At 34.6% G+C, this 17,542-nt stretch overlaps 2 protein-coding genes across 3 annotated transcripts; one reads left to right on the top strand and one right to left on the bottom strand.

The window, feature by feature from the left end:
- Window positions 1–6,265: 6,265 nt before the first annotated feature.
- LOC123193725 (dof zinc finger protein DOF5.6-like) lies at window positions 6,266–8,468 on the bottom strand. Its single transcript, XM_044606810.1, has 2 exons — window positions 7,717–8,468; window positions 6,266–7,591 (listed from the first exon to the last, which is right to left on the bottom strand). Exon 2 carries the CDS (start codon window positions 7,446–7,448, stop codon window positions 6,525–6,527), a length of 924 nt encoding a protein of 307 aa, XP_044462745.1. The 5' UTR covers window positions 7,449–7,591; window positions 7,717–8,468; the 3' UTR covers window positions 6,266–6,524.
- A 3,440-nt stretch (window positions 8,469–11,908) lies between these two features.
- On the top strand, window positions 11,909–16,992 carry LOC123193724 (B3 domain-containing transcription factor LEC2-like). Of its 2 annotated transcripts, none has more exons than XM_044606808.1 (8): window positions 11,909–12,077; window positions 13,151–13,231; window positions 13,318–14,916; window positions 15,015–15,089; window positions 15,475–15,575; window positions 15,673–15,719; window positions 15,800–15,873; window positions 16,261–16,992. In XM_044606808.1, the coding sequence occupies exons 3-8, from the start codon at window positions 14,308–14,310 to the stop codon at window positions 16,714–16,716; spliced, it is 1,362 nt and encodes a 453-aa protein (XP_044462743.1). In that variant the 5' UTR covers window positions 11,909–12,077; window positions 13,151–13,231; window positions 13,318–14,307; the 3' UTR covers window positions 16,717–16,992. The 2 variants fall into 2 exon arrangements, with proteins under 2 accessions (XP_044462743.1, XP_044462744.1); XM_044606809.1 differs by having other exon boundaries at window positions 11,910–12,077; window positions 16,267–16,992.
- The last annotated feature ends 550 nt before the right edge of the window (window positions 16,993–17,542 follow it).

The following is a 17,542-nucleotide window of genomic DNA, read 5'->3' as shown; positions in this document are numbered from 1 at the left end:
AATGATCTCTCTATTATTAACCTATCAAATACTGTTCTTTATTAATTCTATTTCTAGATATCTTATTGATCAGAATTATATTTAATTTCAGCAATTCTCAATCATTCAGTGATTTTCTTGAAGCCACAGTTTTTTTCCTTATAATATTATAGTGTTGTTGCACTGGACCCAAGAAAGAAAAAACTGAATTCTCCTTGCCAATGAAAATGACGACTCCATTCAGTAATATTTTCAGGCCATAAAACGAGAAGAATGAGATAAACATTTGATACCTTTATCAATTATTGAATACAATGTTTCTATATATGTTGCTTTAAACTGAGTCCATCCTTGAGATCCAGTCCAATGACTGCAGTACAAAAGTTTAGCCCTACCAAGCTTGCTCATTCCACAGATCATCACACTGGTGGGGGCTACACATGAAGGAGAAAGTAAAACTAATGGAAAACCTTACTGAATCATCTATTAATAATTAAGAGCAATGGTCCCTCTCTTAGCCAATATAAATAAAAGGGATTTTAAAAATAAACTGATTGTCGCGATCTAAAAGCATTTTAATCATCTTCACCTTTACTCGTGGCAGTACATCTAGCATCAAATCTCACTAGTAAATTTAATAATGAAGTTTTAGTCATAGTCTATCTTAAATTTTATTGACTCTTGGGGCCCTGATCCAACATTATGATACAAGTTTCACTCTGTTACGTTAAATTTGCCGTTGACTGGGTGGCTGGTTGAACACATCCAATGTTGTGAGAGAAATATCGGGGGAATAATTAATTATTAATCTTAATAAGAAGCTTCTTAAATCCACCAACTACATCATAAAATTGACTCATTCTTTTGAAAGACAAGATGACAGGATGGGCAGAAACTATAAGAGCAGTTGAGTCGTGGTGAGAATTATTATTTAGATAGAATTGGATTGGTGATGATTGATGACACAATTTCATACTCTTCACGCAAGAATAATATTGTGACGGGTCCTTGGGTCCTTTTTTTTTTTGTCAAATCTTCTCTTCCAAGCAAAACCCCACCTCCAATATATTTCTCTTATTCTTTCTTAATTCAATCTCCATTTAGTCAACTTAATCTTGACATGGAAATTTTATAGCAATTACACTCCTCTTTCTAACCTTTTTCAATGCTCAAATTCAAGATTTTATATATATTTTTATCGTATTTAACAAGCTTGAGCTGGTAACCTATCCATACTCGACTTAACTTGAAACTTAGTTAACCTTTTGACAAGGTGGATATGCCTGCAAATGACAATGCAAGTCAAAGTGAACAGAACTAACTACTGTGAAGGGAGAGAAGCATATAGATTTAGTATGATGAGATTGCGTTACTTTGATGGGAGCAATTCAATGTGTACTTAGTTTTGAGTATCAAACCCGATACTCAGATGATATGTTATTATGTTATTTTGTGTTAATTGAATGACGTTTTTTTTTCTCCTAATTAATCTAACATACATTAGAAGATTAGTGGCCTTATTAATATCTGAGATTGGAGTTTAATAGAATATACCAAAGAATTCTCTAAAAGATTAAACTCCAAATTAACATACCAAATTATAACCTAATGATACAGCAGTAATAAATTTCAAATTCGTAATTAATCAATGTCTTAACTAAAACCCTATTATTAATTTTAATTTGAACTTGTCCTATATAGGATTGGGACCATGAAACGGTCCATTAATTCATGACCTATTAATTTATCGTATTAGTTAGCTATTACTTCATTTACTTTTAAGAGAGTAGCCTCTTGAACTTTTCATTTCTCTCATTTAATTACTATTTTGACCGTATATATGTATAAATACTATTAAATGTATAAAATCATGTGATACAAATATATATAAAGAATTAATCAAATAAATGTTCAATAAATGGTAAAGATTTCAAGATTTGTCAAGAAAATAAAACCCTAACCCTAATCAAAGAAACAAGAAAAAAGTAAGAGGAAAAATGAGACTGAGATTTTTATTCAATCTCGAATTATTGTTACAAAATGAGAAGAGAGAAAAGTTAAAGTTTTTATATCTATTCAAATGTCAAGCTGGCGAACCATGTGACAAAAAATGCCGACCATCTGATTATTACAAAGGAAACACAATTACGACAAATCAGCGCCGTTGAAAGTGTGTCTTCTCTCGTATGCCATTTTAGAAACCCCTCGTATTGCCATAACTCAATATGTTACTTCTCATTAACGAAATCTATTAAACAACCCAGAGTTTCAGTTAGTTTACAGCCCACAAGTCCTCATTCTTCTTAAATGGTCTCCTATATATATTGTCATAACAAACTTTGTATGTGTAAACGTAAATTTGATCAAGTAAAATGTGCATAGGAATTAACATTATTTGATTCAATTGTCTTGGAACCCAGAAAGTTTTCCTAATTTTTCAGTACTACTAGTATAAATCTCCTAGTCCCTGTTTGAAATGTGTAGACAGTGACTTTGCAACAGCTTCTTTGGGTGCCACCACACTTCATGTGACAACTGCTTTCCAATCAGCCACAAGAGCAACATTTTTCGTTGGTTGGGCATACATAGTTTAGCTGATTGGCTTTCTTCTAAAATTATTAGAACTATAATATATAGCTGGATTAAATGGTGGCGCGGGCCATGGCTTTTACATTAGTCAAGACTTCTTAATATTAATCTATCTAATCTGTGCCGGGCGTGAATCTTTCCAAACTTGTCACCTTCACAATCTCTACCAAACTTATAGTTACCCATCTTAGTAGATTCATCAACAGTTTCTATCTGGATATATAAAAGCAATCTCAACCTTGTGGTAATGAAGGTTGAAGTGACAAACACGTGGAAGATCATATATATTCATTCTGTTAAGATTGCGAAAGCTTTGATGATCATATAAAGCCACCAGCTAATCCATATATAAACCCAATTGTCAAAGAAATTCAATTATACGAAACCAAGTTACCAAATGATGGAGGAATGGGGCCTTCGTTCCAATTTCTCATTAGATGTTGATGTAAAGTAGGACCAGGAAGCGCACTTGTGCATGCTATGATATTTTCGAAAGAAGAGAAAGATATAAGAAAAAAGAAAGAGCCCCCACAGTTGAACATCATATAAATTTAGATGTGGTGTTAAAGTTAGACACTGGATTGTCCTTCCATGCAATTGTCATCAACCTCAACCCTACTTTACTATCATAGCAAAATTACAAAGAAGAAAGATGTAAACGACGAAAATTGGGTTTTCCACTGAGAGAGAGTCGTATGACACTTTCTTAGAGAATTAATCTTCCTGTGACAAAATCTTATGTCTTCATCTGGCTACAAAAAAATGTTATTTTCCTAAAAATAATTTACAGAAGTAATCGCAACTGCAATAGTTTTATTTTATCTTTTATCAATGATTGGGTCAACTTCTTTTTGTTAGATGGCCTATATGCTATCACACTTTTTTGTAAAGGCTGTCTTGAAAGAAAAATCTAACATTAGTAAAAAAGTAAAGAATAAAAGCAAATCGTAATTGACAGAAGAAGTCCGTATTTGAAGCAATATGGATCTTCCAGTCCAGCCAAACACTCGAAATGAGTGCCAATTGATTTCAATAATGTTTACTTAGATTTGTATAAATGACCATCAAAACAACGTAAAATATGGCATTAAGCAACCAAATTATTTTATATATATTTTTAAAAAATCTAAAATACACAAACTTGTAAGACCATCTTTTCAATGAGGTGTGACCAAAAAAAAAAGATTGAAGTAAATATATCTTAAAATTTATTAAAGGTATAAAAAGGTGAGTCTTAATTTTATCAAAACGCAACGTTTTACTTATAAGTCATAAAACCCTTTTGAAGATTCGAGAGAAGTCATTTTTTCTAAAAATATTTTCTCCCCTTTGGCTTCGCCTCTATTTTTCTCATGCAAGTGGATTCTGACAACTCTTTCCAGTGAATCGAAGGGTGAGTAAATATTGATTTTGTGTTTTATTATGTTATTAATTGAAGGTTATAATCAAGGCTTCGCCTCTATTTTTCTAATGCAAGTGGATTCCGACAACTCTTTCACAATCGAAGGGTGAGTAAATATTGATTTTGTGTTTTTATTATGTTATTAATCGAAGGTTATAATCAATTCTAATATGGGTTGCCAACCTATCAATTCTATTGTATAAATGCGGTTGTATAATTTCTTTTTTGTTAATCAATGAAAAAGATTCACTTCAATTTTGTGGTTTAATTGATCCTGTACAAAATGTAAACAAAGAAAATCAAAATCCGAGAAAATTTATTTTACGTCATCAATGAGTACAATTTTCCTTTGAAATCGTTTAATTTGTTTTTATTTTCAAACAGGGAAAAGCCTGGTCAATGGGATTTTCTGGGCAAGAAAATTCTGTCAGTATTCTTTTCCTAGTTTTGTGCAACGCAAAATTTGTTTTGCCCTCTCTTATAAAAACAAGAAACCTCTCTCCTCTCTTATGTTTATTTCTCGTTATCGGATGAAACTTTGAGTTGTTTTTCTTTTCTTTTATTAAATTAATTTTAATCTGTTTTTTTTTAATTTATTTATGTGAGAGAGAGAGAGATCTTCATATAATCATAAAAAAAAAAGTAAATTCTTTTTTTCTATTTATTTTTGAAAATAAAATATAAAATTGGTGTTTAGTTTTATTAATAATATTAAAGGTAGAAACATGACTATTTTGCAGATTGAATAAGGTAGAATTAATAAAGATGAAATAGTTTTAGTAAGGCCGAATTATTATTTTCCACATCACCTATGATGAAACACCCATCTTAGTCAACAATATATGTCAGTTTTAAAAAGTATTTTTATTACTTTATAAAAAATTTATAAAAATATATTATAGGTTTAATTTCACTTTATTACACTTAACAATTTTATATTTTTTTTCCTTTCTATCATTTTTTGTTTCTCAGTTTTTGAGGTTCTCTTCCAAACTTACCAAAGGTTGTAATTTGTGCTTTGCCTTCAGCATTTTGTCCCCATGTTTCTCTTCAATTTCGATGGGCATAACTTCCGAAAAGGTTAGCCTTTGAGGTTCATTTTGGTCATGGAGTTTCTTAGCAATTCTCTATTGATTTCATAGGGGAATATTTTGACTGTTATGCTGTTTGGGTGATTTTGGATTTGACTGTGCATTGGGTAAATTGGCTGCCGGACACAATCTGGAGGAGACCAGTGACAAGCACAGAATGATAGTAAAAATACGATGACAAAAAGATGGACAAATATTTTATAGATTCTTCTAACTATTACTTACTTTCAATAAAAATATATTGATATTTTTACCTTTTTCATTAATTTTATTTAAAAAAATTAGATTCTGTTAAGTGAAAATGAAACTATCCTCTCAATAGTCATTAACCTTTCAAAAATTTAGAATAATAGTGTATGGCCAGGAAGATGAGGAAGAATGGGGTATCCCAAGAACCCTCTCACTGCTCTTTTTACCCTCGGGACAGAGATCTCCCCTTGTCAGGCGTAAGATTTTCTTTACTTGGAATCCACAAATACAATACCCACCTCCACGCCCCCTCCCCCTTCAATCTATATTTATTGATGAAATGATCCTCACTTTCAATCCTTTGTTTATAAGTTAATAATTAAAGAAACAAGCGTGATTAAACTATAAGTTAAAATCAAACTTTACATAGAATTAGGATGGTCAAATGTCATAGCTAGCTAGCTAAATTATTACATTGAGCTTTTTTCCATTTGGGTATGCTTGCTTGCTACCCTACTCCCACCAAACACATTTCACATCCCATTTCGATTATGCATGGAGAGCCAATACCATGCAGATCTCTATCAGTTGCCATTTGATCCCTTACGTCGACTGAGTCCTACTTTGAGAAAAAATTATCTTCGGATTCATCAACTGGATGAATGAGAGAGAGAGAGAGAGAGGGAGCGATAGATGGCTGAGGAAGAAAGAGTAAAAAATTGGATGAAAGCTTTTTGGACTGTGGAAAAGTATAAGTGATAAACATTATTAAAGATAAGTAAATGTCAGTCGCCCACATGCAACAAAGGGGAACCATCTTGTCTAACAACTTAACACAGCGCACATCAGCTCCACCATCCCATGCACTCTTTTTTACCTATTCTTCTTCACCTCTTTTAAGACAAGCTTTCAATTCTCACAAACAAACCCCGATTAAACTACTACACTTTCTTTTTAATGGAAAAATATTATTCATCTACAATAAAAAGCCGATATAAATTAAGAAAATTAAAGCTCACCAAACAAAGATACACCTTATTAACTTTAATCACAAGTTCAATTCAGACAAACAAAGCTAATCTTCCTAATTTTTAACCCAGAAAATCTCAAGAATAAACCAAAGCCATTGCCGCTATCTTTCTTCCATATATATAATTACACACATCTAAAACTGCAATGTAAAATCATATAGAGATTTTGTGGTTGCTTTTCTGGATAATAATGCAAAAACTTCCTCAAGAGAACTTATATGCTGCTGTAAGATATAGTTTTACTCATGAAGGGGGGCCATAACCAGGAAAATCCGGCCATTGATTCGGGTCCAAAGAACCAGAAACAGAGCCAGTATTGTTACTGTTGGCGTTGTTGTGGGCACTGCTGCTGGTGCTTGTACTCCACAAAGCCGTATCAGATACATTAGGGCTGGTATTGTTGATGAAGCTTTGATGCCAGTCATGATGTGAAGAGCTTGCAGGCCTGTTGCTAGAGTGAATCAAGCTCTCTTGAGCCGGTTGATATATGGGATTTACACTCTTCTCTCTATTGCCAATCTGGTAAAATTGTGTTTGTTGAGCGAAAGGGATGCTATATCCCTGCAAAAGACCCAAATTTGAAGACCCTCCCAGATGATCACCACCACCACCAATACCAACACTAAGAGCTGGATTCAGACTCTGATTAATCAAAGATTGTGGTTGGTTCAAAGGTGGAATTGCAGCTAAAGAAGACAAAAACCCACCACTTGGAAAGAAAGATCCCACGGAAGAAATCGAAGAAGGCGAAGCCAAATTCTTACCAGATTCTTTAGCACTTCCGGTAACAACTGGGCTGGAAGAGAGAATATTTTGTGAAGGTGGAGATGGATGTGGGTGAGAAGATCTTGAATTTTCACCGGAAGAGGAGGCTTTTGGGCGTTTTCCTTTCCGGCAACCTCCTCCCACGGGAACGTTCCTTAGGGTTCCACCTTGAGTCCAGTACCTTCTACAAGTCTTGCAGAAATAACGAGGCTGGGAGAGACTATAATTATTGTAATAACAAAATTTTGTATTTAGAGACTCACAACGAGGGCACTTTTGGGGCTGCTGCTGCGGTGGCTGTTGTTGAGAAGTCTCTCCTCCTTGCATCACCTTCAATCTCCGATCTTGCTGATTCCCTACTGGCTTCTTCTCTTCACTTCCACCTCTATCTTGCTGCTGCATCTTTTGTGAAATAAAGAATAAATTTTTCTCTATATATTGGTCTGCTGCATGCAGGTTTTGGTTTAGAAATGAAGGTGAAGGAGGGGCGTTTCAAATATATAGAGGTATAAGTGAACTCAACGTGTCTTAAGAACCTGCGCAAACTGCAAAACAACGGCGATTGTTTGCATGAGATCTCTAATACCCCTTTCCCTACCCACAACAAAATCAAAACCAAGGTCTATCAATTATGGAAACTTAGAGCTAAACACCAAATAACAATAAATACCTCAAAACCTCTCCAGATTCTCAGAAAAATACAACCTTTATATGATAGGCAGATGCATATGTATATATACGATAATATCTATGGTAAGAGGATTTCATTTGAAGGGGGAGGGTGGTGTACGGGTGTCGGGCGTGGGCAAAGTCCGCAGAGGAGAGGTCTCAATCTGGTGCGCAGAATATTAGAGAGTTAAAGGGGGAAATGGATTCTGGTTCAGTATCATCTCACACCAGCCCAGAGGAAACATGAAGCAAGAATCAAAGAACTCCAGTTCAGTTTCTTGATCAGAACACCGAACGCATCATAAAAGAGCCAACTCGAGAAAGATTTTACAGAATATCACTCTTTTTCTATCCTTGAAGCCTCAACATAGATAGAATATGTATATGTATTTTATTGCTAAGATAGTATTAATAACCGGAAGACAAAGAAATTAAGATGGAGAGATCTAATAGTGAGTCTAAGAAGTATAACAGTGGCTGAGAAGCTGCTGCTGCGGCCAAACAAGGGTGGCGTGGCGGTAGTCAATGGGGTGATGGCCTGTGTCAGAATTCAGCTTCTTTCTCTTTTGATTTGTCTTTCTCTCTCATTCCACTTACGACAATTTCTCTCTTGAGTCTACTATTCTCTTTCTTTTTGTTCCTTCTTTTCAATTCTTTCTTAAAATTATTTTTACCTCTCTGATCTTCTGTTGAACTCTTAAGTTATCGTCTTTAGGAACTCTTCTTTGATACCAGCCACATTATCTAAAAGACCGTTCTATGCTCCCTTGTAATCTATTTGGTCACAATATTTTATATATTGTGACATAAAAAAAAATTTCTTCCAAGTACACAGTCCTATTAAGATCCCTTTTTACTATACATTAAAAGGATTGAGATCAATGAATATAGAATAAGAATACAATAAATAAGTATACCTAAATCATTAAAATGTTTAAGTTCATGTGAGAAGAAGATTTTAATTTCATTTGAACATTGTCATGGTTTCAGCTCAAAGTTGGTGAGTGTAACATCCCTAGTCTAATAACTCGGTTCATTATCAAGATATTATCTACTTTAGACATACAGTCTATTATGATTTTATTTTTAAGTTTTGTAACCTAAAACAAGTCTTAACAATTTAAGAAGCACATAGACTATTTAACCAGTTAAATTCTCGCATCCCTAACCGATATAGGATGCATAGACAGAGTATAGAAAGACCGAATATCTCTCATGTGTTTTGTCAATATGGTATTTGCCTAAGAGTATCATATAAGGGGGTGTATGTGTTATGTGATACCTTTAAGTAAATCCCACATCGGCAAAACATAGGGAGATACTGGATTTGTCTGTACTCTATCTATGTATCTCATATCGATTAGGGGTGGAACAATTCGACTGGTTAAATAGCTTATGAGTTTCTTAAACTATTAAGACGCATTTTGGGTTACAAAGCTCAGAAGTAAAACCATGATGGATTGTGTCTAGAGTTGACAATATTTTGATAGTGGACCGAGTTATTGGACTAGAGATATTATAGTGAGCATAATAGAGATTCAATAAAAACAGTGTATGGGTGTGCTAATAAGTCAATGTGCATAATTTTTGGTTTTGTGGGTGTATTATTGAGGGTAGGAATGCTTTAGCCACTGGGCATAGACAATGGAAATAAGAGGTTGATGTTGAAGGGAGACTAGATCGTTTATGTACAAATTGGTTAAAATTGTTCTTTTAATAAGTTTAATGTAAGACAAAACCAATAATCCTTAATCAAAATATAGTTGCTTACAAGGCTAATTCTCAGGAAAACAATATTGAGAATGTTGTACATGTAGGCCTTGTCACAAATGGTATCTTTATATGTTTGGTAATGCTATGGTAGTTTAGGGAGACAAAATATGTGCAAGTGACCGAGGAAATGACCTAGTTGAACAAATACATAAAGAAGAGAAGCAGAGTGTTGAGTTCAATTGAGAAAAAGTAGGGGGACTGGCATGTGCGCAGAAGCCACGTAATTGATGAGAACGAAGGCCTAGAAGAAAATGGTGGGGTAGGGTGGGGAGGTGACGACCGCATCTGTTAGGGGTTACGACTGCTCCTACAAGCACCAGTTTCTGGACAAACGCTACCGGCTCTCTAATTCTCTTTTCTATTTTCCTTGATATTTCTGCTCCATGATTCTTTACAAGTACTCACTCCCCTATGTTTTTATTATTACGTCGTCCTTTTGATGATCACCATGATCATCCTCGTGCGGTTAGTGGACCATCCCCCACTTCAATTGTATTTTCCCCATGTACGACTTTTTGACTGCCTTGTATGGGCCTGACTGGTTTTATCGGCTTCTTGGGCTCTGGTACCTAAGCACTGATGTTGGGTTGATCCATTAACTGGACGACCCCTTTCCCCCCTGATCCATCACATATTCACCTTTGATATGTTTCAAGAGTTTGTGTTGGATTAATCAAACTCTACAAATTATTATATTATAGAACTATGAAGCAGAACACTTTACACAACACGAGAGAAGTTGGACTTGGAGAAGTGTTTATGGTCACCATTTTTAGGTAACAATTCCAATAGTACCATTTTCTTTTTGGGTAAACCTGTCATATTATATGTAACATATTACAAGTAGAGTTGATGAGTGCAATCTTTTTCATGAAGTAAAAGCTTTAAGTCAAATTGATTTCAAGTAGTAACTTCACATTTTAACGTTAAAGAATGAAGTGGAAGCTGTAATTTAAGATTGTTTAAGCTTTAATGCATTATATGTGCTGAGTTTTATACCTTCATGATCAATTAATTAGTATCTGGAGTCCCAGTTCTCATTTAACTTAACGCTGATGCATTTGCTGTTAGTTGGACAAGAATTTTTCTTCACTGTCAATAATTGAGTGATACAAGGATCGGTGTTTGTATTTCCAGGAACTTGGACAAAGTTTTTCTTGTGTGTATATGTATAAGTTACTCCAAATGCACCTTTGGTAGATTTGTTTTTAGGTGAAGTTTTCCAGTAGATTCGAAAGAAAAAAGATGTTATGTATGGAACTTAAGTTCAAACCCTGACTTAAATATGGTAATTGGTATATTCACATGATGAATGAGAAAGATGATTTCTTGATGTAATTCTCATTTCAGTCATTAATAAAATTTATATATTTTTCAGGGTTTTAACATAATCTTGAATGTTGGGACTAAAGATGGCTATCAGAAGGTAATTTCTTCTCCCCCAACTATCAGATTATGTGGCATTTTCAAATAATGTTAAAGTTGGAATATGCCGAAGGTTAAACAAATTTAGTGAAGTTTCAGTTTTGCCTGTCAATTGATTATTATCATCATCATGACCATTGGCATTACCTTTTTCTTGGTCTACATAATTTCTGTTTGATTCAATATTGTTGCTTTGTGGAAGCAAACTAACCTTGAATTCAAGCAGCACTATTAAACCCTAAGTATGATCCTAACAGTAAATCAGATAATCCTCCTAATTACATTGCATCATCGAGAAAACCAACCAAATATGGAAAACTGGAATTAAGTTTAAATTTTCTTCTTGATTGTAATCTAGAAATTATGTTGGTTGACTGCTATAAGCTTGATATAACTTTCTCAAATCACAAGGTGATTTGTTAATGTTGGCGTTTCAAGTATAGATGCTAGCAAAAAGGAAATAATGATATAACTTTTAAAGCTTTTGCAAATGATCTTTGGCAATTGGTGAGATGATGATCCATACTGCAATTCTGGTATTTTAGTCATTGATTGTTAATTTTGTTCTCCTCTCTTTGTCTAATCCATAACTCTTTAAAGAAATTGGATTTCATTGAACTAAGTTTAAATGATTGAGCTCCTACCATGGCTTCTGCCTAATCTGATGCTTCTAGAAGGTCAAGGTTGTGGTAGACTTTGTTCTGGAATGCAGGATATGTTTGTCAATTTATGCTTTTTGATAAATGACTCTGTAATTTCGGTCTGAAAATGCGAGTGATACTAACGGATATGAATGATACATTGATTCTGCCTTACTCATATTGTCTTTTTAGAGCAGAAATTTCGGCTATTGCTCAACGTGTTCTACGTTACTTTTAGATCATTGACAGCTATTGATCTGGTTTAGGCAGGTGTTATCACGCAGGCCTGTTAGTTGCATGCAGATCATCTTTACAGATCTATAAGTGATGCAAGAGCCTCTTCACAAATCCATCCATCACTACTTTTATTGCCTTTAGCCATTACAGAGGTTTCCTTTCTTCTTATCAACTCCTGTCCAGATTTTTACTTATAATGGCTGTAGAAATTCAAAATTTTTGAGTTGCCCAATAAGTCAGGTGTCTGCTTCGAAGTTTTTGTCAATTTCAGTTGTTTAACAGTAAAGTAAGTTGCCCTTTTGATATTCATTGACATCAGAATATTGTGTTTCTTTCCTTTTCACTTAAGTAGATAAATATTTTTATATCTTTTATATTATCATGTTCTTATGGCATCATATAGATCTTTAAAAGTTCCTGCTATGGTAGCTTATAATGGTTAATTAATTCTTGTTTGTAGTTTCTGTCTCTATCCTTCCATCAGAGTCAAGCTTCTTTTGAAATTCATATTTAATCCATACTTACCTCAAGATGATAATCTTCTGTTCCATGGCATACTTTTTGCCAGGAAAAAATGGTCTTAACTCTTTTTGTTCCTTGATGGGTTGATTTTTGATACCTAATTATTTATATTTCAAAGTAACACTAAAACAACTGATTTTTGCCTTCTTTGTCTTGAGGTTTTAATGCCTTATACTGTATTTACTGTTGACAGCATACTATTTGATGGTAATATAACAAATATGCCTTTTATTGCTATTTTTCCTTTTGGAACTACCTGAGGAGAGCATCACAATCAGCTGAGTTACAGTAAAGTCCAAAATTTTCTTCCTTCTCTGTATATTTGTTCGCTAGGGGCTAACCTTGTGATATACAAAGGGATTCTAACTGCTTTACAAACTCAAAAAATTATGTTTCTTCTCATATGATTGTTGTTTTCAAAGAAGTGGTAGAAACTTTTTTGTCACTTGTCCAGAGGGATTGACAAAACCTTTTCTTTTTTGGTTCATGATCAATGTTTTTGCACATGTATAGTGGTCTGGATGGACTAATAATGTGAACAAAGTAGCGCAATGATATGCAGGGAAATTATGGTGAAATTTTGATAACTTCTATGTTACATAATGATTTTGTTCCATTTAGAAATGCTTTTCTGTTGGAATTGTTATGTTTTTCTGATTCTGAATCAGAAACTTCTTATGGACAAGTTTTGATAGAATGATTGTTATATTTGTCACCATAGAGCTTGTAAGACTATGATATACAGGGTGATTTCTTGATAGGTAGGCTGCTGTTGTCATGTATTTCCAGCAGAGATATGGATAACTGGACTTACAATTTCTCTTCTATATTGTGCAGTTGATAGCAACTTTGATTAGTGCTTCATTTCACCAGTTGGGAAAAATGGGAAGCATGGAACTTATATCACATGCATACGAGGTCACATTTTACTATCTGAACATGTAATTTGCTTGGTCTATGCAAGGCATTTTATTTGGTTCTCTAAAAGAAAAGTTTCGATGCAGGAAGACTTTGATCCTGGAGGCATGGCCAGACTGATGCCTAACAAGGCATCTAAGTGGCAATGCCATGGGCGGAGGACAAGTTTCACCTTCTTGGGCTTCACTTGTTCTTTTTACTCACATTCCAAACATTACTTCAATCTTTTACTCACATACCAAACATTACATAAATCTATGTTCAGAACTAAACTACAGCCCAAACACTCTAACGATAACATAAAAAACAACCTTGATGACGCAAGTACTCCTAACTTAAACAACTTAAACCAGTAAAAAATTCTTAATATTTACAAGACTGTGGTGGGTGAAAGAACTAAAATAACAAAAATTATTTTAAGAAAAGCAGGAGGAACTGGGCTTGTGCTTTGATATTTCAGGGGTGTCTCGCTAGTTTGAGAGGCAGATTGTGAAGAAAATAGCAGTGGCCCATCATTTCTCCAATAAGTTTTATATTTAAGAGACTTAGAGAAACATTGTAAAATGAATTAATGGGTTGAGGCTTTAGGTGCATGGTGTTCTGTGCAAGATGAGCCCAAGCCTGCCATATTTAAATGAAGGGTGGCGCCAAGTTTTTGAAACCAACTGTATCTCCTTCTCTTACTGGGCAGATGGGTATCCCGAAGCCACCAGCCTCCCTCCATCTGTCACCAACGTACCACCATTGGTTCACTCCACTCTTTCACCCCATTTGTTCACATCACTTACAGCTTCTCACTTTAATTTTCTCAGTTTTTCTCTACCATCTCATGGCCTTTTCTCTCTCTACACCGGTCTTTCTGCACCACTTGACGCGTTTCTCTTGCTTTTTGGACACCTGGGCGATCTCCACTCGCACCATCTTACACCACCACAACCTTCTTCAACCAGAGTTTCACTCACTACATATGCTGCTAGTACTCTCTAAAGACTCAGACACACACACTTCTGCTCTATCCAACACTTCTTTTGACCACCAACCCAACCCAAAATACAACCATTTTTGCATTTAAAATAATGGCAAACAACTTCTCTTCACTACCAAGAACCACAGCCACTACCGATATTAACAGCACAAACACTAGTACCATCATGAACTTGAGGCAAACAAACATGCCTTCTTCTCAAAATTCCCAATTCTCTAACCCTGAACCGGTGAACTTCCCTCCAACATTGCCTACAACACTACCGCAGTACATATTGCAACCTCAGTATATGCAACCTTTCCATCAAAGCATGCAATTTTCTTGCCCATACCCTTTAGAACAGGCGGCTACTCAGTCCTTTGTTGCCTATCCTGTCTATCCCGTGTGGTTTGGACAAAACGAGATCGGAATTGGTGCTCCTAACGTGGTACCTTCAGGGTCGTGCTTTTGGCAACCAAATAATGGGGTGGTAATGGAACAACAAAGAGGGAGTTTAGATCCACAAAAGACCAAGATTGCTAGGACTAATAGAAAACTAGCGCGCCAAAGGAACCTTATTCTGCAGAGAAATGCTTCTTCTGGTAGTTCTTCAATTGCGTGTTCCTCAACTCATATGAATGCAAGGAGACTTGCAATGTATAGTGCTGAGAACATCAACAATAATAGAGATCAGTATAACTTTTGCACTCCTGATAACAAAGTAAGTTTCTAAAAAATCTCACTCAATTTTTGTTTGTTTGTTTTATCTTCTTTGATATCATGTTCTTTATTGAGAATTCATTTGAGTTTTTCTTGCAGAGACTAAGAGTGTTGCTGAAGAAGGAGTTGAAGAACAGTGATGTGGGGTCTCTTGGAAGGATTGTTCTTCCAAAGGTGAGGTTTTTACTTTTACAACCAATGTGCATGCGCATTAGGGCCGGCCTTTGTTAGTGTAGTCAAATTTTGCTTGTTTTGGTCTTGTTATTCTCTTTTTGGCTTTAGATTCCGAGAAAAGATGATAGAGAGAAACGAAGTACATTAACGAGCCAACCATCTTCTTTGATTTGATTTGCTTTTATTGATCACCACACCACATTATTGTTATGATCCAGTCTGCCGAATGACTTCCCCTCTGACTTCTCGATTCTTGCACACAAAATAAAGCAAAAAGGAAAAGGAAATGATAGTTGTTTTCATAACTCTAATTAACAAGATAAATATTTAAACATTTTTATTGTTTTATAACAATATGTGTTCATTCTCTGCATTGTTGATCCAGAGAGAAGCTGAGGAGAATCTTCCTATTCTCTCTGATAAAGAAGGAATTCAAGTAGTGATGAGAGATGCCTTCTCTGAACAATTCTGGACTCTTAAGTTCAAGTGGGTGCCAAATATATCAGCTTTTGTTTTTTTCTTCAATTGGGTTGTCTTTGAAACTGTTACTTAATGTTAAGATTTTTGTCTTTTGTTAACACAGGTACTGGTGCAACAATAGAAGCAGAATGTATGTTCTTGAAAACACAGGTGAGTTTCACTTACTGATGAAGTTTTGATCTCAAGACTTGATATTTTTGCATTTCACAATTCTCTTTTTCAATCTACAGGAGAATTCGTAAGGCAAAACAGGCTACAGATTGGAGATTCCCTTACTCTTTACGAGGATGAGAACAAGAGCCTCGTGAGTAAATCTTCCTAATTACCATACTAGTCAGATTTTGTTTGATAATTAAAGTTGAATTTTGAAAATGTTGAAACGGGTAAAAAGTTTGTTCAAAGGGGACATCAGTCCCCTTGACCTTTTCTGTATTGATGACGATAGACTTTGGGAGGATATGAACAAAATTGACACAAAAGAAACAGCTAAGATAGAACGTGCGTTGCACTAAGTCTGCAGCTTTTTTGAAGATTAACCTTATTAGCATCAACTATAGTTTATCTTATTCGGGATGGTTCTGATTTTGGAAATGTTTTCACAATTTCACTTTGAAATATGCTGCTTTAGTTTCTGTGTTTTATGTGTTCAAAGTTCCAACCATCACTCTTTTTTTTTTTTTCCCATTTCGAGGGGCAGTATTTCTCCATAACAAAGGTGGAAAACCAGACCAGACCAGAGGCCGAATCATCTTCATTCAACCAACACTATATAAACCAGAACAACACATACAACTATCATACTCAAATTACGCCGCAAGCTAGAGACGAAGAAGAAGCGTCTTTAGCACTACTAATAGAACAGCTTCAACATAAGGAACAACAAGAAGCATACAATCTCATGGCATTGCCTATGGAAAGTAGTTCTTCCTCATATAGACAACTTGATGAAGCGAGTAACAGTACATCTAACAACATTACTAACACAGGAATCCATCCCTACTCAGCAGAAGCTGCCGCACAACTACCCTCATTATCGAGGGATAACATTAGCATCACAGATGATCATCAGAATAACAGTAGTACTGATGATTGCTATGGTGGTCTGGGAATGTTACCCGATGTCAACCAGTATAATTTTTTGCTTTGAACATGAGCAACAGCTTCATGGATTAAGGGGAGGGATAATTTGTCAGTGTAAAGACTCCATGGTTAATATGATTCATGGATGATTGATTAGTTTCCATTTTTATAGTGATACATGATTGTTTGGGGAAAATTGCAACGCTAAGAGGGGGAATAATTAGAGTCTTTTTTGTATATTACTTTAAATTTAGTAGAGATAGTTATTCTCTTACTTAATTTTCTGAATGATGTACATCAATACATAGTGAATACAATTGTTTACAATCAATACTTTTCTTAATATGTCATGCCAATATTGAAAGAAATCAAACAGAATATATGCAAAATCAATTATAATCTCAAAACCGTTTTAAGAAAGTGTGTAGATGTCACCCACGTTTAACTTGTCTAAAAAATTGAAAATAATTGACTTAAGATTGTTTTGGTAAGAATATCATTTAATTAGTGATTTAATCAAATCTTAAGTAGTTATAAAATTTTATCATCTAGTTTCTCCTTAATGAAGAATTTGTCTAATTTTATATATTTAGTATAATCATGTTGTATTGGATTATGTAAATGTTACATGCAATTTTATTTTTGCAATGCAATTGAATTGAGTGTTAAGACGAGTAACCCAAGTCTTGCCAAAGAAATCATAGTTATAATTTTTCACAAAGTCCAACATACCTCTAAATTTAGCTTCAACACTAGATCGAACAACATCATTCTACTTCTTACTTATCCATATGAACATATTACCACCTATAAAGGTACATAACCTAAAGTGGATTATTTATCATCTACTGATCCAATCAAGTTAGCATCCATATATGCATGTCTATGCTTTG

Source organism: Mangifera indica, chromosome 12 (assembly GCF_011075055.1).
Source record: "Mangifera indica cultivar Alphonso chromosome 12, CATAS_Mindica_2.1, whole genome shotgun sequence".
Classification (NCBI taxonomy): domain Eukaryota; kingdom Viridiplantae; phylum Streptophyta; class Magnoliopsida; order Sapindales; family Anacardiaceae; genus Mangifera; species Mangifera indica.
Note: the sequence above shows the minus strand (reverse complement) of the source record. Positions and strands in the feature narration are given on the sequence as shown.